Source organism: Lytechinus variegatus, chromosome 15, assembly GCF_018143015.1.
Source record: "Lytechinus variegatus isolate NC3 chromosome 15, Lvar_3.0, whole genome shotgun sequence".
In the NCBI taxonomy this organism is placed as follows: domain Eukaryota; kingdom Metazoa; phylum Echinodermata; class Echinoidea; order Temnopleuroida; family Toxopneustidae; genus Lytechinus; species Lytechinus variegatus.
This window is the reverse complement of record NC_054754.1, coordinates 11,475,151-11,499,612: the sequence shown is the minus strand read 5'-3', so window position 1 is coordinate 11,499,612 and position 24,462 is coordinate 11,475,151. Positions and strand designations below refer to the sequence as shown.

At 37.0% G+C, this 24,462-nt stretch overlaps 1 protein-coding gene and 1 long non-coding RNA gene across 3 annotated transcripts in view; both read left to right on the top strand.

Moving 5' to 3' along the window:
* The window catches only part of LOC121428495 (monocarboxylate transporter 12-like), a 30,629-nt gene extending 16,742 nt beyond the window's left edge, over positions 1 to 13,887 (top strand). The window contains exons 2-4 of one of the 2 annotated variants that reach the window (XM_041625128.1): positions 635 to 784; positions 9,916 to 10,053; positions 12,099 to 13,887. In XM_041625128.1, coding sequence (XP_041481062.1) covers positions 635 to 784; positions 9,916 to 10,053; positions 12,099 to 12,238 — 428 coding nt within the window. In that variant the 3' untranslated portion in view covers positions 12,239 to 13,887. Of the gene's footprint in view, positions 1 to 634; positions 785 to 9,111; positions 10,054 to 12,098 lie in introns of both variants that reach the window. The other variant, XM_041625127.1, reaches the window with a different exon arrangement.
* A 1,161-nt stretch (positions 13,888 to 15,048) lies between these two features.
* Positions 15,049 to 19,795, top strand: LOC121429286. The gene is made up of 2 exons (XR_005971887.1): positions 15,049 to 15,485; positions 19,333 to 19,795. It is a non-coding gene; the product is annotated as an uncharacterized LOC121429286 (long non-coding RNA).
* The last annotated feature ends 4,667 nt before the right edge of the window (positions 19,796 to 24,462 follow it).

Sequence of the window (24,462 nt, the reverse complement as noted above, 5' to 3'; positions counted from 1 at the left end):
ATCATCATATCACCATCACCCTCAGCTATTTGAAAGAATATGCCCATTCTGCTTTATCAATGTTAAAAATGTATTAATTCAATTAGTATAAGTTTGGGATTGTCATTTTTTTCAAGCAATCTGCTTATGATGACAATCCTCCTGCAAATTGTGAACATCATATAGTTAATCATTTTTGTCTGGAATTATCTTTTTAGTAATCTTTATTTACAATTTATGCCAAAAATGCTAACATATTATGTTTATTATGTTATGAAAAATGTATTATACAAATGTTATGGATGCAGAAGAAAACAATAAATCAAATCAAATCAAATCTATGGTTCCAAAAGTGACGCTGAAATGCGACTATTTTGATGGATGGGTAATGGATAATGGATGAATTTTCTTCAAGAATCTTAATTTAGAGGAATGTAAAAAAGTGGGCGTGGCTTATGACGTCAATATAAAAAAAAATGCACAATGGTGCCCCCGATGACACCCTTCGGGTTCTTGAAGAAGACATCCTTTACTACCACATGCATTGCATATATATATATAGAGAGAGAGAGCCAACTAATAAATCAAGCCCAAATACATCTACCTGACTATACGTAAGCCTAATAATATAACTGTATATGTTTGCCCTATATAGGTCCTATCTCAATTTACGTTTATTGTAAAGGAGAAAGCAGATGTCGTCATTTTCTGCTGATTTGTGGCGCTGTACTTGCTTCTGGTGGAGTGCTCATGTCATCTACTATTTCTAACAATGCTCAACTTGCTTTCTATCTCACATTATCTGGTACGTATTGATAGTTCAACAAAATAATCAAAAAATGATATCATATTTCGACATTTCCGCTTTAGTTTCCATTCGTATTCTCCCTTTTTCCCTTTGTCGTGACATTTTTTAGGGTCCTTCCCCAAACTACCCCCATCTGTACACCAGTGACATCACTATAGTATTATTACTTCATTTGAAGTATTTGGTAGGCCTTTGCTTGTACGAACTACCCCCCCCCCCCTCTCTCTCTCTCTTCCCGGCCAGGAGAGGATCCCCCCCCCCTCCACGCCGGTGCCAGGTAAAAATGGCAGAGGTAAAAAGGTAAAAATGGCAGAGGTAAGAACAACAGAGATAAAAAGAGCAGAGGCATAAATGACAAGAGGTAAAAACGGAAGATGTGACAATAGCAGAGGTAAAAGTGGCCGAGGTACACTATTAGAAAAAAACAGTAGATTCTACAGAAAGAAAAATAAAAAAAAACAGGTTTCACAGAAAAAAAACAAATAATTTTGAAGATTATAATAACAGGAGGATTTTCCACAATTTTACAGAACAGATATGTTTTAAGAAAGGGGAAAACAGTTTTATTACAATAAATGTGTAAGGGTACATGCACAAAATACCAATTTTCTGTAAGTTTATACAAATGCAAGCATGTAGGATTACACAGTGCAGTAAGATTACAGGTGTTCTCTAGACTCTGTTTCAGGATTTTTTTAAATTTTTAATTATAAATTTTCTAACAGTGTAAAAAATGGCGGAGTTGAAAATGGCAAAGGTAAAGATGGCATAAGCAAAAATGCAAGAGATATGGGGTGCTGGTTTGTTAAAAAGCCGAGAAGAAAAAAGTTTTCACTCTAAAATCAAAGGGGATTTGGTGAAGATGGAAAATGACTTAAAAAATAATTTCAACTAAGTGAAGTTCTTTTGGGTCAGAAAAAGAATTACAAAAAAAAATAACAATCACATAATAAGCAATGTTTTTTAGCATACCAACCTAATTACCAAGAGGGTGCTGCTTATGGTGTACAAAATACCCTACAGCACTTCCGCTTCATGACCATCAAGCCGTATATCATATTGGATGCAATGGTAAAGAAGGTTCAGTGTCTTTTATGCAAAGACTTGAATCTGAACCAGACGTCCCCCCCCCTCGATCGACCCCAAATTGGTTTACCAGTCAAAGCAAGATTATTATTGATTTTCATAATCAGTTACATATTCAGTGCCAAGCCTGGGAACGCATGCTTATTGTCATTCAAATATTTAAAAAGAATAGTACAGACGACATTACAAATGAGGACAAAATATTCAAACACAATCATTCGTGACAATTTCAAGGTCAAAGCTTTTCCCGCTATGTTCTCTATGTTTTTTCCCACCCCTAACCCTCTCTGTCTCTCCACCTCTCTTATGTCTACTCTTCCTCCTTTTTGTAACGGTAAACCTGGCAAAACTTTAGATAAAAAACAGCCAAGACAAAAAGTAATGTTATAAAATGATGAATGAGAATAGTGCAGTTTCATTTTACTCCTGATTAATTGAATGAAAATATATTTGTCGTTTGATTTCTTTTTTAAAAAGCCTTCACGGTACACCTCCAATGAATTCGTAAAGAGCATTCTTAGGCTGATAAAGACATAATGATATGATGAAATGCCTAACCGTGACATGCACTTCTAATTTAATCTATGTACATGCGGAGGCTTTTTGACAATAATGTATTAATTAATTGAGGCACTTACTGAATTAATGCCCCTGAGCTCCAAGGTATATAATATCCCTCGGCAGTACGTGGTGTCCGAGTCCAGCGAAGGCCTAGAGGTCCTGTTTGTTGCGGCTGAACACGGACTTGACCTTCTTTCTCCAGACACAGAACTCTCACTGGTTAACCTTGACACTGCGGGCGCGCCGTGCGTTCATTCATGCGCGGAGGTGAGTGAAGGGCTATTAATCGTCTATATGGCCGGTTAAACCAAGCGACTTTGTTTAACGACCTTTATGCAACAACAATTCATTGCATCGGGGTTTGAGGCTGGCCATATTTTACCTAGAGCTATCATTTTTACCTCTCCCATTACGACCTCTGTCATTTTTACCTCTGCCATTTTTACCTCTGCCATTATTACCTCTGCCAATTTTACCTCTGCCATTTTTATCTCTGCCATTTTTACCTCTGCCATTATTATCTCTGCTATTTTCAACCTCTGCCATTATTACCTCTGCTATTTTTACCTCTGCCATTATTACCTCTGTCATTTTTACACCGAGCCTCTACGCCAGTGTATAATGGGTGTATTCACTTGTTTGTGATCGTTATTATGGTCATAGTTAGTCTTTGGGGTCATACATGGTAATGAAATGACATACATGTACAGAAAAAAATCATGAATGTGACGAGATAATGGCTTGAATAATCATCAGGAACACCCATCCATTACTCATTGTTATTGCCATCAACAAATATTCAAAGCGAGAGTGGCTTGTTCACTTCAGAACTGCAGATGATGATACAAATATGGAAGTTGGAACTAAGATGTTTAGTAATTGAATATTGTGAAGAGTCAGGGTGATATGAATATAAGAGTGGGTTATAGATAACAACATGCCATGTTGTAACCATGCTCGAAACCATGAAGCCATGTTCCAAAACCAATTTTCTACCGGTTGCGAATTCAATTCAATTCTTTCATTTCATTTCCATTCAAAACATAATACAAAGTAATATAAAGTAATACAAATCGAGTACAATTTTATGGAAGGGCATTATTACTTCGTAAAACAACAACAACAAAAAACAGTATAATATAGAGCATAAATGGAAATGAAAATGAGGGGGATCCACTAAAAAGTAAAGCTTGTAAAGTGTGGATCCCCCTTGGAAAGGAAGAAAGTATATTCGACTTATTCTTATATGCGTACATGCATGTATTACAGGAAAGAAAAAGAGAACAAACGAAATCATATTGATGCAGACATAATTACTGAACAAATGCAAAACTTTTCACACAAAGAGGTCTTCGTTATAAAGGATATGTTGTGCAAGACAGAAGAAGAAAAAAAAACAAAAAGAGAGAAATATCACTGAAGGTGATTAATACCCCCGACCTATGCCATTACCATGGTAATGTACTTTCCAACATATTTAAAAAAATAAATCTTGCATGCCTTTATTTACTCCCAAGATCAATATTATTTTGGCCAATTAACTTTCATGGGCACCGGACAAAACCTGGGGAAATAATTTGATCCGCAAGGAGTTTTCCTGGGTTTCCCTCCATGATATTGTAAAGCAAATTTATTTTGTGAAGACCTTCAAACACTCTTCACAATAGAAGAGAAACAAATAAAACAAATAATGAATGGGAGATTTTTAACATTGACTTGTTATCTCACAAAAAGTGTACAAGATTAATCATTGACAGTATGCGTTCATTTAGATAGTATCCGACCAGAATTGATATTAGTAATTCATCAACACCTGTCGAAACTTTTTTTTAGTACATTAAAGAGATATACTATAACAGTAAAAAAATAGCTTGTCATTTAGTATTTTTTCTATCATGCGATAATCATGTCAAAAGAAAAGACACCCAAATCGATCATAAAGCTAATTGAATCGTTAAAAAGTGACCTTGCAATTTGAAGAGTGGCTGGTCTGAATGTATTTCATGAGACAGATTCAAAAGTTGCATAAACAAAGTTTAACAAAACAGTTTCAAACATATTACGAGAAAAAATTCTCATTTATCATCTGCCCAAAGAAAGAAAAGCAAACATGTCATAGATTACGAAAGGGTTTCTTTGATCCATACATACCACACGGGGCATAACATGCCATGTTGGCTCAGTGGTAGAGCGTCCGCCTCATGAACGGGCGGTCGTGGGTTCGATCCCCGCCGAGACCTACCAAATACTTAAAAAAATGGGACCTTCTGTCTTCTTGCTTGGCGCTCAGTATTTAAACCGGAGAAGGGTTTTTATTATGTTATGTAGGGCCCACTGGAAGAGAAGTCTTACGATTGAAGTGGCTTCCCTGAGTAAATAAAACGTTATTCTAATTATTATTTATTAAAATAAATAAGGCAATTAAAGAATCCTATTAACAAAAAAATAATAAATATAAAACTTTTTAACTACAAAAGTAACTAATGTAATTCTAGCTGGTCGCAAGATGTTCATTTTTTTTATTCTGAGAGGCTGAACACAAATGGAAATTGAAAGCCACAAGGGAGATCCTGAATGATTTGATTGACAAGAAACTGTAAATATTACCTGCAGATAATTTCACAGTTCATGACGTTCCAATAATACAGAAGAAGTTGCTTATACATTTCATTCAATTTTGTAAACGTGGGATCCTCTTGGGCAAACAAACTTTACGGACCAAATCAAAATTTTGCAAAATTTCTTCCTCCATCTTTATATTATTCCCTATTCTTTAACCCAACAAATGTTCAGGAACTAATTGAAATAGCAAACAATCTCAAATTATTTAGTTACATACACATCTTGTTGACGATCACAATCATTGCTCAGAATGTTCAATTTTCAGGGAAAAAAGAAGAAATTTCCTTTTAAAAAAATAGCTCGCGCTTGTGCTATACAATTAGGGCTTATATGACATTATTTATTTATGTTTTGTGAGAATAAAGCCGCGGAATTGACTGTTAGGACTACCCCTTCAAAGAAACAAATATAAATCAACTTTGAGCGGCCGATCGGGGAAAATATGGATAATTTTTTTCTTCGCCCCCTCTCCCTATTGGCAAAAGCTGGACCCGCCCCTGGCACACATAATATTGGTATGAAGAGTCATAAGTTTAACGTCCTCCTACCATCCATTTCATGAGAATTTTTAAAAAATGGCATTGAAATTGAGACGGGGTGAAATGCTCACATTGATATGAGTGAAAATAGTCATTTTCATGACCCGCATAGACTTTAGTTCACAAGTTTGTTTTCTTCCCCTATTTGCCCATACCCTTGTACGTGTACTCTTTGTATTGCATAATAAAATTCCCTTTCAGATATAACGTAAGGGAATTCGTTAATTAGGTGATCTGTCAATCGACAGATCAACTATTAATTTCGTAAGAATTTTCTTTTTTATTTATTATTTATTTCTTAATTTTTATTTTTCCACCCTTTTCTTGTTACCATAAAATTTCCAAATCTACACCATCAATTATCTTAAAAATATCATCAGATATGGGGACTAATAAGTTCAAGGTCAAAAGGTCATCATGACGTCATCTAGACGCCATTTTGAAAAATCACATTATCAATCATATCTTTATCATCAATGATCGAAAATTAACCATATTTACATCACATTAACTTCAGGTCAAGGGTCAACTGTCCATGTCATCAAAGGTCATGTAAAGGTCACGACGTGCGCGTACGCGCGCGTCAAATTTTAAAATGCTCAAAATCGTTTTTTGACCAAAACAGAGTACGTTTCAGGTGATTTTAGGCATTTCAAAAATTTGCGCGCGCGCACGGTTACGTGCGCGTTCCCGCGCGTAACGGCACTATAAAACATAGGATCGCCATTTTCTTCACATCAATGCACCGATAATATAATTCTGAACAATTTGATACATTGATCAACCTTCTACGACAAGTAATAAAGAAATTAGCCTCCATCAAAGTTTACAACACGCGCGCGCGCGCGCACTAACCATAGACAATATATGTGCAAAAACATGCCTATACAAAATTCATTATAGCTCTTAAGGTAGTCCGTTGACCCCCATTTTTTTCATATTCGAATAGAGTATGGATGGGAGATGTGATTTCATGTCACATTTGACCCGAAATTTTATCATGACGTCATCAAAATGGCGTCGGAACTCAAAATTCCCATTTTGCTACTTATGACGTCATCATAATTATGCAAATTTGACTCTAACTCTGTAAATATTTGTCAATTTTCGCTCAGTTTTGAATATGTTGTAGCTTAGAACATGCTCTTCCTAATTTGATGGCTTAATTTACTTTTAAAAGGAATGGATCATCCTGAAAAATGGCAAGTTATAGAGGCATGTCATTTTCGCTCATTTTGTGTTCAATCTCTATGGGAAATGACTTTTTCTCAAAACTGGATTTTACATTCCTCTATTTCGCGAGCCATATCTCCATTTCTGTTTGTTGGTTTTTTCTGAGCTTTGAGTATGTTGTAGCTGAGATTGTAAGCTATCGCTAATGTGGTCTCCATTTTCCGATCAGATGTCGGGATCATGCCCGTATTTCACTTGCAAAATTGGATTTCAGATCTTCTCGTTTTGCTTATTTGTTAAGTCTATAAGAAGCGTGTAGCTCAATAAGGGTAAGGCATCAGACTTGCATCCTTAGGGTCCCCGGTTCGAACCCAAAAGTGGACATAATTTTTTTTTTCTTTTCAACATTTCGCAAATGTTCCTTAATCACCATTAAAAGGTTTATAAGTTCAAATATCGCACAATTAAGTAGATTAAAATCGTTTTTAATAAGCCTATAACATGTATAATGTGTATCGCCTACACCTACATGTATTTCACATATTCTCATTTCCCTCTTTTTCAAGAGTATTCAACATATTCTTTTCGTAAGAAAAGTTAAGTTTTCATCATGATGATCATATTTATCTCAATAAACATGCTGATTGTCTTCGTGTTCATAAAATCAGAGACAGATCACCTAATTCGTCTTCATGACGAATTAAAATTCTAGTTTTCGCTAATGTCTAAAGCTAATATGTTTACATTTTCAAACACATCGAGTACATATTAAATGAGAAAAACATACTATACCGATTACGACTTAGATATATATGTTATTACAACCCATCGGATCGATTTACATCTATGGTGGACTATTGATGGATCGCTGGCATAAAAATCCGTGGGTCATTTTCACCTCTCTAGCCAAACCATTTCGCATGCGTTGCATCTGCACAGCAAAGTCTGCCAGAAAAAAAACACGATCCGGATTTGTTGTTTTGTTTCTTTTACTGGCTCCCCCTCGCACATAAAGTGCGACCCCCCCCCCTTACAAGTATTGGAAACAAAACGGTACCCTTGACAATATTCCCTGAATTGACTCCCGAAACAAGTAAAGCGACATTGATCACGGACGTCGGCTTTATCGTTACTTACACTGGGTTTAATAACGCCTATATACCTCGTTCAAATCTGACCCGAAACACGAGGTGTTGGGGCAAAAAGCACACCCTTTATAAAGCAATTTTAGTCTTTTTTATACCTTCGCAAATTGACCGTAATCATGTAGCTTTGCTAGCGAGATATATACCCTTTTAAAAGTATTTCAGCGTTTATGACACCCTTATTACGTTACCTTGTAAGGTGCCCACTCTTGATAAAGAGATCCTTTTAACGCTTCTTTTTTGTCGCACCGGCGGCTCCCTCGAACTCGAGGAGAAACCAAATGTGACTCTGGAAAATCGGATATGTCGCTGTTACCAACGTAGCAACTTAAATTTCGCACACGAACTAAATGTAGTCTGCGGGCACAGACTCTGATTGAAACTTTGACCAACAAGTGTACGTGTCTCCACGCAAAGACTAGCAAATGCAAAACTTGCTGTTTCAGGGCCTTCAGTACACAAGGCATGAGTATGCTGCAATTCAGACCCTTAACTCGAGTGAAAGTTTTGCACATACAGCAGACTAGATTGAATGTACCCGGTGTGGAAGCGAAAGGTAAACGCAACCCTCATTGCAGGAGTCTTTTACGAGCCCAAAAGTCTCTCCCAAATCAACTCCCGCGAAAACTCCCTAAATCAAGAAGTTGGATCACACAGCGCGTAATGGAGACGTATCGAGACGTATACTAAGGTCCTTGCGCATTCACGGGGACGTTTGGCGTCTCGGACGTCGCGAAAAACATCCCCAACATAAACGCTTTGGTCTAACCATATGGTGACGCCTTTGCGACATTTGAGAGACGTTTGAGCGACGTGTCAAGACACGTGTAAAAGCATTTTCCCTGACATTTGCTGGGGGTGTTACATGCTGAGAGACAGACGAAAGACTTTTTTAAGCATCTCGAGACGTCACAGATACATCTCCTTTGGTGGGATAATCAGGGCCTTAAGGCGATGCAAGGATGGGATCAAGAATTATATTCTTTGTTTTATGTTGCGTGATATCCTTACTAAAAATGACTCCATTTGTTAAGAAATGATGGAGTAATTAATAAAGTTTGATACTCCTCATGGTCTGCTACGTAAGTATTCTTTTAACTGTTAAATTGTATGATTAATGAGATCTGAGTATGTAGGTTTCTTGATAAAAAAAATAAAAAATCATATTTCATGCAATTTCATCCTTTCTTATTTTCAGGTGCTGGTAGCAACATTCTCCGTACCGCAATCGTTATCACACTCGACTCACAATCTAGAAATGATTTCAAAATTTTCTACGGTATTGGCAAATCTGGTTACGCTTTGGGAATGGCCGTAGTGCCTATTATCACCAACTATCTCATGGAAATATATGGTTGGCGAGGATCATTATTGCTTTTAGGAGGGTTCATGTCTCATCTCATACCGTTCGCGATGTTAGTCGATACTAGTTTAGAGAAGAAGGAAGATAAACATTCCATAGAGCACAAAGATACCAGAACTATTCACTCGACGCAAACTAAGAACTGCCAGATTTCTCGATCTGATGAGCCTCGAGACGAATGCCATCTATCTAGAAGTGATGTGGGAGGTACCAAAGATACAGAACTACAATCTTCATCGGACTCTGAGATCAATGATAAGCAAGTGCCCACGCGATGTCCTGCTATTTGGGAAAAGAATGTACATGCTATTACAGAATCTGTCTTTTACCAAGACCCCTGGCTCACTGCCTTGATTGGTGTTGTGGGTCTCTTTGGGGTAATAGATGGTGCATGGCATGCATTTTTGATTCCCCGCGCCATGGATAGAGGTATACCAACTTCAAAGGCACTTACCCTTGCATACTCCGCAGGAGCCGGTTGTTTTATTGGCCGTTGTATTAGTGGTGCTCTCCCCAATACCAAGCACTTTGGTCAGCTTGAATGGTTTATTTCCTTGCTATTGTTAAATTGGTCATCTATTCTTGTGGACGTCCTCATCTTAAATTTTAACCTCATGATAGTGACATCTTTAATTTCAGCAATGACTATCGCCGAACTAGGCATTTTGAAAGTCACCCTATGTCAAGCAAGATGTCCCCCTGATGCCTTTCCTGTCGCCCTAGCAATTGTAGAAATCATTTTTGGAACATCACAGCTGTTAGGCACATCGATCGCAGGTATATATACAGTGTATGTAAACGATCAAGTCATGGTCTAAAGTAATTTAAGTGGTATAGGTTTTTTTAATGTAAAGTGGTGATGCACCTTCATATCCAATCACATATCCAATCACCTTCCAATCACATGATCTGCTATTTTCATTCATGTATGATCATGGTGGAATCATGAGCGTTTCATATTCATGATTTTCAAGGTTTCATTTTCTTCTTGATCAGGCATATTACATGTATTAGCCGAGTATCATGCTATTCTGCTTGACTGAATGCCTGTCATGTAGATCTACTTTTTGGCGAACTTTGAAAAAAAAATCCCTAGTCGAGTTTTCACTGTGAAAACAATATCTATTACAAATTACCAATCACCAGTCCTGAATATAAAATGAAATATTAAACGAAATTTACACATAAATACAAAATAACCATAGAGCTAAGCAAATTGCAATCGATTAGGGAGGTATTCGAGCCTGCTACTTTCATTGTACCAATAAATTTCTTTCATCTTGGCGCACGACACCATAGACAAAAAGCAGTCAATTTTCGCGAGAGGATGATTTTTTTTAGGAGACTTCAGAGCATAATTTTTATTAGTCAAAATTCACACGGCGGCGTCAACATCTAAACTTATATCTTAATTAAAGTTTACTTTTCTTATGCTTCATAATTTAGAAAGTGTAGGGTAATAAAGTATCATTGATGATCTTGAATGAGGTTAAGGTCACCCGATCAAGGTCAAAGATCGCTTAACTGTTAAGGTCAATGAAATTTGACAATGTTTTGGGTATCAGCATTTAAGTTTATGAAACTTAAAAGTATATTGACCTAGTTCATGAAACTTGGACATAATGCAACAAAATATCACTGATGACCTTGCATGGATATGGGTTTTAGGTCACATAAGGGTCAAAGGTAATTTAGGGTCAGAGAATGTCGATCATGGTGGAGTATCTATTGGAATGGAATCATGATTTTGGATCTTGTTCATAAAAGTGAACTCCAACATAATTCATGGTACTCGAGTATCACTTCATCATATTACATGAGTTTCAGGTCACATGACCAAGGTCAAAGGTAATCTAGGGTCAACGAACTTATACCATGTGGTTATATTTTTCAAATGTCATAGCTTTGAAAGTAAATGGATCTACTGAATGAAACTTGGAAGTAAGGGTCATCACGTATCACTATTATAAAATTCTTTCACGAGGTTCAGGTCACATGTTCAAGGTCAGACATTCATTTAGGGTCAATGAACTAAGTGTAAATGGTAATTTTTGAAAACATTTATTCATCTTACCATTAGGTTTCTATATTGAATAATGAATGCAGGGAGTTCCATCTAATTCCCAGGGGGGCACTTACATTGACGAGTGGATACCATGCGCGACCAAAAAAAAAACACGTAAAAAGAATGTCCTTTTCACGACAGGGCACGTTACGTACGTAACGTGATAAGGGTGTCAAAACACAAAAATAATGAAAAAAAAGGGTATCTATTTCGCTAGGAAAATTACGTGTTTAGGGTCGAATTTGGGGGATGATAAAACAAAATTAAAATGTTTTAAAAAGGATGTCCTTTTTGCCCCAACACTTCGTGTTTAGAGTCCGATTTGCGCGAGGTGTAGAAGGTGGGGTCGTACTAAACCAAATGAGGTAAAGCCGACGACCGAAGGACCCGTAACAATAAATCATTCCTGTACTTGTTTAGGGTTCATTTCAGGGAATATTTGCCAAGAGTATCGTTTTGTTTCCAATACTTGTTAAGGGTAGGGTTTCACACGCCAATACTTGTTAAGGGGTGCATTTTCAGAATATGGAAATTACGTGTTTAGGGTGCTTTTCGAGACCCCATGGTCGCGCATGGTATCCACTCGTGAATGGAAGTGGCCCCCGGGATCTAATTACAAGAGTAATTATATTTGCGATATCATTTGTCAATGGTTGTAAAACGATGTAAACAACTTACTAGATATCAATAGTTACGATAAAGCTTTACAAATCATATATTTTTGTATTTACTTCTCTTTATTATTGTATCTTTACAGGATATCTTGCTTATGCATTTGCTGACTTCAACGCATCTTTTATCTACCTGTTGGTTGTCGAAACATGCATATTCATTGTGATGGTCATTTTAAGATGCACGAAGCAGCGGACTGAGAATGCAGCAAAAGAAAAGCAATAGAGTCCGTCTGGGCAATAACTGCATTTCTCTCCTTTAAGATTTCCTTTATTTGTTTCGTATCTGTCTCCATGAAATACGTGAGTGTTACTCTGTATTACAAGTAAATAGCTTATTAATTCTTTGATTCATATTATGATTTTTATTGACCAATTAAAGATTAAAAACAGATTTCCTAAAATTTGAGTCCATTTGATAAATTTGTATTTGATTTATCTTACTATTTGGGGTGGATATCTCGTGCCTATCTAAAGGACGGCCTTCGACTTGACGCCTCTGAGTCCACATTATTCGTCAGATTGTAAACATTGAAAAGTGTAGAGAATAGCTGACTATAGTGAATGGCTAATTTTTAATAAATTGATTTCAAATGTAAAGAAAGCACAGTTTATGATTTTTATTAACAAGAAAATTGATTATAACGATGTATATATGCAAATATAAAAGTTGTATACAATCTCTAAAATTCATTGGTACTCTTATTGATTCCAAATCAAATTGGCATGAACATTATTAGCGAGGTCTGTAAAAAAAGTTTCAAAGTGTTTAGGCGTTTCATATAAATTAAGATGTTTTGATAGAAACATTTTTATTCATGATATATAATGCTATTGTTACCCCGCACCCAATTTTTTGCAATGTTGCTTGGGCATCTTCCACCAACTACTCAATGTAAAGATGATTTCGATTGCAGAAAAATAAACAGTTCGCATTGTCTTTCATGGCAGTTTTCTAGCCCATATTATATCACCTATAAATTGTTAAATATATACGATTTGGATATTTTTAATGCAGCTATTTTAATGTATTTAATATCTAAAAATGTACCAATATGTCTCATGCATAAGTTTACTCCGATTTCTGAAATAACATCTTGTGACATGCGAAACCAGAAGAAATGAAATCGAGTCCTTTCAAAAGAATTATAAGAAACTGCTGTTACATTATCGCACGTAAATTATCAGGCTCATTTTGATCTTTGTTGTATTTTGTTATGTCTGTTTAGGGTTTGGAAGGTTTTGTTAATCGCTTAATATATTTTATATGTATCACCTTGTTATTCATATGAAATATGCTTTTTTTGTATATACTTGGTTTTAATTGTTTGCATCATTGGTAGCAGCATTTCATAATGCTTCAATGTTCTTCCGAGCTGTCTCCACATTCTATTTTATTGTATACATATTTTTACCTTGTAATTGTTTTTTTTTATTTTGAATGAAATTGAAATTGAATTGAACTATATTGGTATTATAGAATGCCATGTATATCAATCTAATTGTAAATGCTTTCAGTAGCAGCAGAATTTTAAGTTATGCCTAAAGGCCGCCGAATACACTAATGGCCAGTGTCCATTTCAATCTCAAGTAGATATGAAAACAATGAGACGATAAATAGATTTTTGTGTTTAAATATGTGGCGCTCTATAAAACTATACTTGGATTAAATATTCGTTATTCATAATAAAATGAAGATTTTTAATAATTTTCAGTTATGATCTTAACTAGCCTACGGGCTACTATTTACAATCTTGTAGTGTCGTTAGTTTGGGATCCAACGCTGCTTAAATTAATTAGAATTACTTTTTACTGGCGATATAATCTGATCCAAACCAAATTGATTACCACAGGCGTAGGACCCAGCCCTCAAAAATTGAAGTGATGGGACCGGACATCGAGTATGGAGCGAAATGTCTAAGGAACTGTGCGCGACCGAAGCGATTGAGCCAAACATTGTGTTTAATACACCAATATGTTTTTTTGACAGATTATGACATATTATCCAGAAAATATAATATTTCCTCCTCTTCCTTTACTTTTCTTTCTTCTAACTTCATTTATTTATCGTGAAATTTGTTTAGTGGTTAACGGCACCAAGAACCTCATGCAGCAGTATTCATTACTGAACATAATAAAATGTAGATATTTCAAAGTCGTTTTCCGCCTCAGAGTCTTTGTTTTTATCAACCCCCCCCCAAAAAGTATGATCTCCGCCACCTAAATAATAAGTATCTAAATGATACTGGATGATAGGCCCAGTGATACGACAAACATTTCGAAGTGAATATCTCTATTTCGTGATAATTTTCAAAACTAAGTTACATTGCAAATTCTGATGATCAAGTTCAATCCTCAGATGAATGTTACTATACTCAGTATTCCCATTCATTTGAAATGAATAAACTGATGTTTTTTGGTATTATTTCATTTCAATTTAATTAAACATCTATTTCATTCCAATTGACATTTAATCAATTTTGATGTACAATATACACATAAATAATACCACTAATATAGTAGAGAACAATGAATGTTAAACACAGTGTATAAATTGTACATGGAAAATGCCTAAAAACCCAGAAAGCGGCTTTTCATTTTTATTGATCTCCTGCAAATTGAGGAGATTTTGGCTCAAAATACTATCGTGGTATATTAAAGCCTATTTTACAGGAAGCTGTAAAAAGTTACTTCACCAATTTTCGTACTTGACCTGATTTTGGAAATATCGTCTTTTGGCATCACCATTGGAGCAAAGTGGCATTTTTGCTGTATCGGAAACAGCGGAAAAAGCTTTTTGCCTCAATGGGGGCTTCAAATGGCAGCTTTTCCTATACATAGGCAAAATACGAAAAAAGGGGTGGGTAACTGTGGCAGGTCCCTGAGGGGGATAGGCTTCTATTTCTTAGCTCTTATGCAGCTGACAGAGAAAATCCTACTACCCCCCCCCCCCTCCAAGTGATTTCATGACCATAAAAGTGGCTTTACTTTACTCCACTAAAAGTGGAGCGTTGTGGCCCAGTGGATTAGTCCACCTGATCCACAAAATATCCACTAAAACACCAAGGATCGTTACAAGAAGTATCCATGGTGGTAACAGCTATATAGACGATAACCGTCACTGTTGCCTACTTCCATGGTAGATTCACGGATACTGTCTCGATATTCGCTGATACCCACGTCTCTGTAGTGTACACCACCGCTGGTGGTTATCGTGTGGGAGCATCGAAGTGGGTAGCTTGCTTGCTCATGGACGTACGCGACGAAATCCCGCGAATGCTGCCAGCGCAAATCGTAAGCGCTACATGCCCGGCCGGCTGGCGGGCGTGGTGTAGAGAATGAGGACATTGTCGGCGGACGTCACTTGCGATGGACAATGCAAAGGATATTTTTTTATATCTGATGGCTGTCTTGACTGCTGGGATGATGTAACTGAACAGGTACCGGTACTTATGTCCGAAGTTATGACGCAGGTGTGTAAAAGAGATATAGATTTATTGTACTTTATAAATGACCTAAACGGTAGATCTACGTCAATTATCTACAGTTAGGCACTACCTGGCCAGGCCAGTCTAGCTAGCCTAATCATGTTATTGTCTGTAGTCCATAGTTAGGCATATGCGTCAGCCTAGTACAGTTTGTTGTGCTGGCGGGTCGTTCCTTTGCCAAAATAGTTAGGCAGATATAGTGAAGCACCAACTCGGTGTCGATCTTGACGACCACCTTTTCTGTATACTATTTCTAAGCAGCATGTACCGTATTTGCGAAAATAGAGCTGAACAACCATGACAACCATGACAACTACTTATAGCCTAGAATGACTAGATACATGTAAGTTGATTTTATTTAATGCGACAATTTCATGCGAGTTAACATTAATGTAGTGGCTAGTGGGCAATCCTGTATTTTAGGGGTCTAAATTATTTTAGGTTGCTAACTTCAGTTCATGCAACAGCTCCAAGACCGTTGTTAACGGTAGTTCAGTAGTGCGTACGTACGTGCCGGGTATGGCGGGCTGTTTATTATTTCGTCATTGCATACCCCCCAGGCTCGGCCATGACTAGTCCCGGGTCACGTGACACCCCGACGGCTTTAGGTATACCGTTATTCTATACCACCCCCCCCCCCCGGCCCCTATATATATCGCATGATACCCCATTGGTAAATACAACTTTACATCTACAACATAGGCGACTGGCGTGTAGCTGTATACTAGTCCTATGATAATGGCATTAACGGCCCGCCATACCCGGCACGTACGTACACACTACTTAACTACCATTAACAACGGTCTTGGAGCTGTTGCCTGAAGTTAGCAACCTAAAATAATTTAGACCCCTAAAATACAGGATTGCCGGCTAGCGTAGGACAGCTGGCAGCCGTCTTCTGTTTTTTTTTTACATTATTTTTTTTAAATTTCTCCTCGTAGTCGTACACAGACGGCTTGCTATTGTGCAGCCACCATTAGGGGTTAACAATGCGAAATCCCTCCGTCCGGGCTTGTTGAATTTTGTCTTTATTTCATAAAAATATTTTTATATAAGAACTAAAGAAGAACTTGTCCAGAAAATAGAGCTTATCCCCGGGGGGGGGGGCACTCAGTATATAATGCATAGTGGGTATGTGCCGCGGAGGGGACCCCCATTTTCACACTCAAATTTCCGTTCCAAGGCATAGCCAGGGCTCGACATTAGCAGTGGCCCGGGGCAACCAAAAATGAGAGTCGGGCCACCAAAATTTTGTTAAAGCCAACATTTGGTCGCCCGGTTGGGCTACCAAAGTTTTGATAAATTTTAATGTTTTCTATTGTTTTAGGGCCACCAAAAATATGAAATTGATGATTTTGGTAGATTGTTTGGGCCACTAAGAAAAAAAGTTAGTGTGGAGCCTTGGCCATAGCATTTTTGTCTTATTGAGAAAAAGAACAGAGAAAGCCGCTCCAAGGCATAGCATTTTCTTCTTATCATGAAAAGGGAAGAAAGAAATCCGCTCCAAAGCTTTGCATATTTTCCGTTACGGTCGCATTGATCTGCTACAATGAGTCGCAATTTTGGTAAAAAGCGGCCGCTGAGCAATGTCCGACCATTGCCAATGTGCTAGCGCACCCGGCACCCGTGCTGCCATGCTAGCTGCATGCACGTATGCCCGTTCCATAGGGATGCATATACGCACTCACATGCAGGCGACCCGTTCCAAGGACCCCCGTTTTCACAAACAATTGTAGTTCCGAAGCCCGTTCCGAGGACCCTCCTTTTTACAATTAGCTCGCTCCAAGGCCCCCGTTTTTTGTCTCGCCCGCGGCACACCCCCACCACCCATTTGGTCGAGTGCCCCCCCGGAGCTTATCATTCCGTTTAGGCCTGATCGAAACGCACCAAAACAGGAAAAAAGGGGGAAAAGAACAGTGACTTATTTCGGCAGTCACGCAACTCCCACTGCCTGGTTAATATCCGGACTTAATAACCATATAGCCATGGAGTCCCTGTAGAGATCGAGTTATAACTTCAGTCTCTGTATTTTGATGAGTGGAGCCAACTGAGTTCAGCAGAACAACCAACATAACAGACCAAAGCTTTTGGTCTAACTTTAAAGTTTAACATGATTAACGGATATTGTTAGTAATATCATTAACGTTAGTGTTTTAAAGTATAGCTTTCTTCACTAATTTTATAGCCGATTCTTTCTTGTTGCGTTGGCAATATGTTTTGGTTCTTCCAAGTCATTTCTCGGGCAGCGGGATGGTTCACAAAGTTTGGGGGGCTGACCATTCAAAAAATCACAATCATATATGGTCATTTTTTACGTTTTTTCCAAGACTACAAAAAAGTAGGGGCGGGAGGGATCTGCCCAGCCCCCCTTCACCACCTCCCCCCACTTCTGCTGCCCCTGACTCTGATGACACCATGTCATGAATAATGGTCTCACTACTTCTACTGCGAGCTCCAGAACATGATTTGACGACAGATATTTGTTCTAAAGCCATTTCCTGTCAGATTGCAGCTGGGTTCTGGGCTAAAACAATTGTACCTTTTTATCCCATTTTTTCTCGAGAATCGAGGCTTATTGTTCCAACATACGTATGAAAACTTTGCAAGCTCCCCCGGCTGCAGGCCCTGGTTGTAATACGCAATGATTTTAATACGCGCAGCAAGGTGGTCAGTTTCAAAAGAGTTTAGTATCTGAAGGCCTCACTTTATACAAGACGGTACACCTTTTTTTAAACGCTCGATTTCACTAATGGGGGAAGGGCATCTAACCGGGGGGGATACTTAGTTTTGGTTTGGATGGGGGTGTGGGGCTGAAGGTTCAAAACCCATACCCATATTATGGTTCCCATACTTACAGGTCATTTGGCTAAAAAGGTACCTATCGTTGAGGATTTAGTAAAATTTGACAAGCAAAAAAAAGTTAAAACACAAAACTGGAGGAGAATATGGACCCATGTTTAAGGCCAGAATGTAATAATTGGATCGAGCCATATGGATTATCCAGCATAAAACCATGTACCCCATTCCAGCAGCACATCCCTGTATCCTTATGTTGTATCTCCCCCCCCCCTCCCACCGGTGCCCAACAGTGTTGAGTTAAGTATGGCAAGTTCCCCCTTATCTGCGCGATTATAGTAAAAGAAGATATGCAACAAACACAAAATTTGGCACATGCTTTAGGGGCTGGTGGGTTTCAGTCCCCACACTTTTCCAATACCATTTACAAAAATGTAAAAATTACCATCTAATGATTTTTTTTGCATGGTCTCCCCCCCCCCCCCCCATTTCAAAACCGTTCCTCGGCCCTTCTACAATTTATAATCATATGGGGGAAAATGAGAACGGGAGCTCATAACTTAGCGGGAGGGCACATCAATTATGGATAATTCCTCCTTTTTCCCAGAAACCTCTATGAAAGTAAAATCTCTAATTTTGGGAATAAAAATTGAATGTAGGCTATAAATCCTCTATTGCTTCACCTCCCCCCCCCATCATTTCACAACCCAAAATAGCGATGTGCAAATGTATATTTCAGTCTACCGACTCAATGTTGTAGGGCGCTCTTCTCAGACAATTCATTACACTCTATATTAACTGTCCAGTCTTCCCCTTGTTCTGTCTTTATTTCACTCTCTTTGTTATTTGCTTGGTATCTTCTGTGTCTGTGAGGTGAAAAGTGAACTGATCTGATATGACTACATTTCTTGAAGACCAAAGTATTCTAAAACATTAAAACAAATTGTTTAAAGGGATGAATTCCCCTTAGTGATTAAATTTCCAAGTTTATTACTTAATATTCATCATGATTTCATATTTCTTTTTATCTTTGCAGAATTTTCATGGAATCTGGAGGATTTGTCTTCTTTGACCTTGTGAGATCCAGAGGATTGCATCTGACTTTCCTTCTATCAAAATAGTATGCTGTCAGTGTTCATGTTCCCAAGGTCTTATGAAGGGATTTATCATTATTGTTTGTCACTGTTTCGTCTTGATAATTAATGATAATTGAATTATGAAAAAAATCAGAAGAAAAAGAAAAGATGTGGATTTTGTATAAAGGGAGTAGATTTGTAAGATATGCTCTTTTCACAGACAACCTAAAAAAAAACTCAATAAGAATATTGAACATGAAGATATTCAATGAAGTTCTCTTATTCAAACACTTATCTTCAAAATTTTGTTTTTGGTGTGTAGGGCCTACATGTGGGGATCCATGATTAAAAAATTTGACCAGGAAAAAAAAGCTTTCACCACAAAATTAAGGACATTCCATCCACAAAAAAAAATTTGACAAGAATGAGAAAAAAGGTCCTCACTTTCATTACGGGGGGGGAGGGGGGCACACTTGTGTTTAACAGCATATTGACATTGCAAATTTTAATTGGGCCTCTCAAAGGGGGGGGGGGGGATTCACCAGCTGTGCTTAAGACTAAGCCATTCCATGTAATCACAGCTCAGTATACAGTCACGATGTCCTTGGCGTGTGGGGGTGGGGCACAATGGCACTCTTCAAAGTGTTTTGGGCAAGGAAATAAAATGAAAGAAGGAAAAATATATCTTCAAATCAGTTTTACTAGCTAAATTCCATTTGTTCAACATGAGAAAGGTCTACTTTTATTTGCATTTCAAAGTTCTGCGCAATTCACTTTTCAGTAACTTCAAAAGTAAGTAGTGCTCACTCAAGCAGAAATATTTTTCAACAGTTATATCATTTGCTTAAATGGATCTGCATGTACCAATGTTAACATTTGGAAAAATCTTCAGAAATGTACAATCTCAGAGAAGTTCATAGATAAGTTGGCCAGTTTGGATGTATAATAGACCTTGTACCAAGCTACAAAATAAGGCTATTAAACGGGAATGAAACCTTTGGAATAAGTAGGCTTGTGTCGAAACAGAAAAATCAACGAAACAGATCAATGAAACTTTGAAAAAAATCGGACAAACAATGAGAAAGTTATGAGCATTTGAATATTGAAATCACTAATGCTATGGAGATAATCCTATTGGCAATGCGACAAGGATGTGTGATGTCACATGTTAACAACTTTCCCTTTGATGGACTATAAAATACACCCAAAATGTATCTTTTTGCTTTTTCCTATGATGATGCAAACTTTTTATCCAGGACGTATTCTTTAAAAATCTGTATTACATACCCCCCTACAAAAAGAAGACATGATCTACTGATAGATGTGAGAAAAGAGGCAATTTTAATTGAAATATATACTAAAGGTGCCATGAGCCTAATTATATCAGGAGGGCTCAAGATATTCGTTCGACCCAACCCATTCAAATTTTTTTCATTTTGATGTTGCTGATTGACAAAACTGTATGAATATGATTTAAAATCTAACACTGATTCTAGAAATGGTAACTACTGAACTTCCTTCACCCAAACTGGGAAGATAAAAAAGTGACTTGGAACTATTTTTTTGACTGGTGGACTAATTAGGGCTATTTTACTGTTTGAGTCGATGAATTTGATCCATTCATAGTTATCTTCATAAATGGCAATTTATTTTCAAAATGAGCTGGCTACGCTACCCTTTCCTGGTCAGATATGGAATGCCAGATATATATCCTATCCAAAGGTAGTAAACATTCCACCCCCTAATTTCACATTTATTTTTTATGAATTTTTCAAAAGTGCCATTTTAATACACAAGTCTGTGGGGAATGTTTTACGTGCGTGACACCTATACTAAAGTAATGGGGAGAGTTGTTCACAAGTGACATCACACATCTTTGTCGCATTGCCAATGTGAGGATCTCCATAGCATTAGTGATTGCAATATTCAAATGCTCATAACCACATTATTTGTCCAATTTTTCTCAAAATTTTGTTGATTTGTTTAATTTTTCTGTTTTCACCCAAGCTATCTGTTATGTTCCTAGTATATTTGAGATATTTCTACTAGAATATATCACGCTTAAATAATACACTTGTCCACTCAATGATTGCATTTACAAGACTGGTTTACTCAGGGCCACATCAGCATCTTAACATGCAGTATCTACACATACCCTTTTTAGACAGGCTAAAATTTCCTTAACCCCGTACTATTGGTGGGGCTAAATGGCAATTTAGCCCCACCTATAGTACGGGGTTAAGCTTAGCCCACTTTCGTTTTACACAGCGTTTTTGCAAAGTGGGCTAACCCCACCTATAGTACGGGATTATTTGGCCCTGCAAAAAAGCAGGGTTATCCCACCAATTGCGGTGCTAAGAGCAATAGTACGGGGTTAAGATCGCATGTGTAAAACGAAAGTGGGCTAAGCTTAACCCCTTACTATAGGTGGGGCTAAATGGCAATTTGGCCCCACCTATAGTACGGGGTTAAGGAAATTGTAGCGTGTGTAATAAGTGTACGAGTGAAGTACTTGTACTACAAATGATCGACAAATCCACTAGTCCGGGGTTAGCGAGTTTCGTGTGTAAAAAGCAAGCATTCCTTATCCGGGGTAAGCAATAACAATTTGGCATGTGTGAAAAGGAAAAAAAATAGTACTGGGTTAAGTATAGTACGGGGTTAGCGATAGTCCGGGGTTAAGAAAATCCTGTGTAAAAAGGGCAACAGTGTACTATACAGGTGAATATAAAGAGTTCTTTGTCTGGGGAGATGGAAAGTAGAGAAGCAGTAGAAGTGAAAGATAAGAGAAAGTATAGTCTTAGAAATCAGACCTCCGTAAGGTGAATATCTCACATCTCCCTTCTATTATTGTTTCTCTCCAAATTTGATATCTTCATTTAAATCAGTTCAGTGTCCATGTATTTATAAACAATTTTATTCAGTTCATTGTTAAACAAGGTTGACTCCAGTCAGTTTGGTTACATTCTTCGCTTGTTTTCCCCAACCTGCAGTCTGTGTGCCACTGGTGACCATTCATAAAGCTGCACTGGACAATTTACATTATTCTTTACATGCTTGTAAAAAAATCATGTAAATTATACATAAAAGCAGAGGCCTGCTTATTTAGGAAGTTATATACCATCTACAATTACGATATCATATTAAGTATGTGCATTTAGTTATTGTTTTTTAAAGAATATAAAAGGTTAAAAAAGGAATTATATAAGGGAAGAAAACCGTAGTTAATGTCTTCAGTTTTGATGAAAAGATTATTGTTTTAAATGATTAAAGGCATGTGAAAACAGATACAAGATAAAAAAAACCCAATGAAAGTATGTTATGAAAGAAGAAAATCATGATATTCTATACATGCTAAAGTAATCAATGGTTGAAAAAAGACCCAGTTTTGTGCTTTACACTTTAACATCTGTATATTATAACCATCTGCAATTAAATTAAAGCTGCACTGGACAATTTACATTATTCTTTACATGCTTGTAAAAAAATCATGTAAATTATACATAAAAGTAGTGGCCTGCTTATTTAGGAAGTTATATACCATCTACAGTTGCGATATCATATTTAGTATACACATTTAGTTATTATGTTTTTTAAGAATGTAAAAGGTAAAAGAATTATATAAAGGAAGAAAACAGTAGCTAATGTCTTAAGTTTTGATGAAAAGATTATTGTTTTAAATGATTAAAGTCATATGAAAACAGATGCAAGATAAAAAGTACATTAAACGTAAATATGAAAGAAGAAAATCCTGATATTGTATACATGCTATGATTATGTCTCTAGTCAATGCATATATCGAAGAGATGGTTCAAATGACAAGAAAATATACATTCATACATAAAAAAGAATTAACACAGGGAATTTTCCCCCTGTTAATTCATATGCCTTTAGCCATTCGATATTTATATTTTTTCGGTGACTTATGGACAAAGTAAGCCCTTAAAATGGAAGAAAATATAAACATGAGAAAGTTATAAAACCAATTAAAAAAATTATGTGTGCTAAATTGTGTAATTAGATGCACAATGGCAAAATTGAATGCTCTAACATAGCTCTAGGGGGTTTCACGGGCGAACTTGGTTGCACTATGTACAAATTCGTATGCCGAATGGCGGATTTGGTTGCTCTAAAGTGATTATGAATGCCAAATTGCCATAGTTATACTTCTTAGCATAATTTACCTCCTCATTCATTCAGTTCTGACCTTTAATTGTTATTGTATGATAAAGTTAGATAGTTGAAATTGCAGTTAAAGAGAAATTCCAGTAGTTGCAGTAAACGCTGATTTCATGAGAAAGTCTGTAAAACAAGGCTTAATTGTCAGTATATCAACAAGGATCTAGATTTGGTACAGTTACGTTAACTGAACTTTGTGAAATCTTGAAATCTACGCTAATAAATGTTCACACCGAAGATCCCCAACACAGATAAGCGCACGTGGGACAATGTATAATTATTGCTTAGGGCGTCGGGCCCGACGCTCTACCCGAATCCTGTAATTATTTGCTGATTTCTCAGCAATTACACAATTTCTTCCAGAATCCTTTGGCACATGCGTTTTATTTATACAAATAGACACTTTGGTGGTCATTTCATTGGATTCTGTACAAACTCATTTTTATATTGTTACCAAAACTAGTATTTACCTTTAAAGGTATGTGTTTCTCTAATCATCCCCAACTTTGCCATTACCTAATGATTAACTAAAATGTTGGCATCCTTCATTTGTCATGAAAGCCATTTCTTTTATATATTATGTATATAGTGTCTGCCTCCATATCCTTTTCATTACTGTGCAACAGTTAAAAAATGACATGGTATAAATAATTAGTGATTGATGTCATGTGAATTTGATGAAAAGGTACATGAATTTGCTGATGCACTAATAGCTAAAGCTTTTAAAATCAAATGCACACAAATATGCAAAATTTTACTACACTCTGCTTGCGTGAGTGGCTGTATATCATGTGTAATAGAAAACAAAAGTTCAACAAATGATAATACACACCTTTAATTCTTTGAACTTAAAAAAATAAGCATATAAGCTAAAACCCTGTAATATTATTGTTGTAAGTATTTTTAGCAAA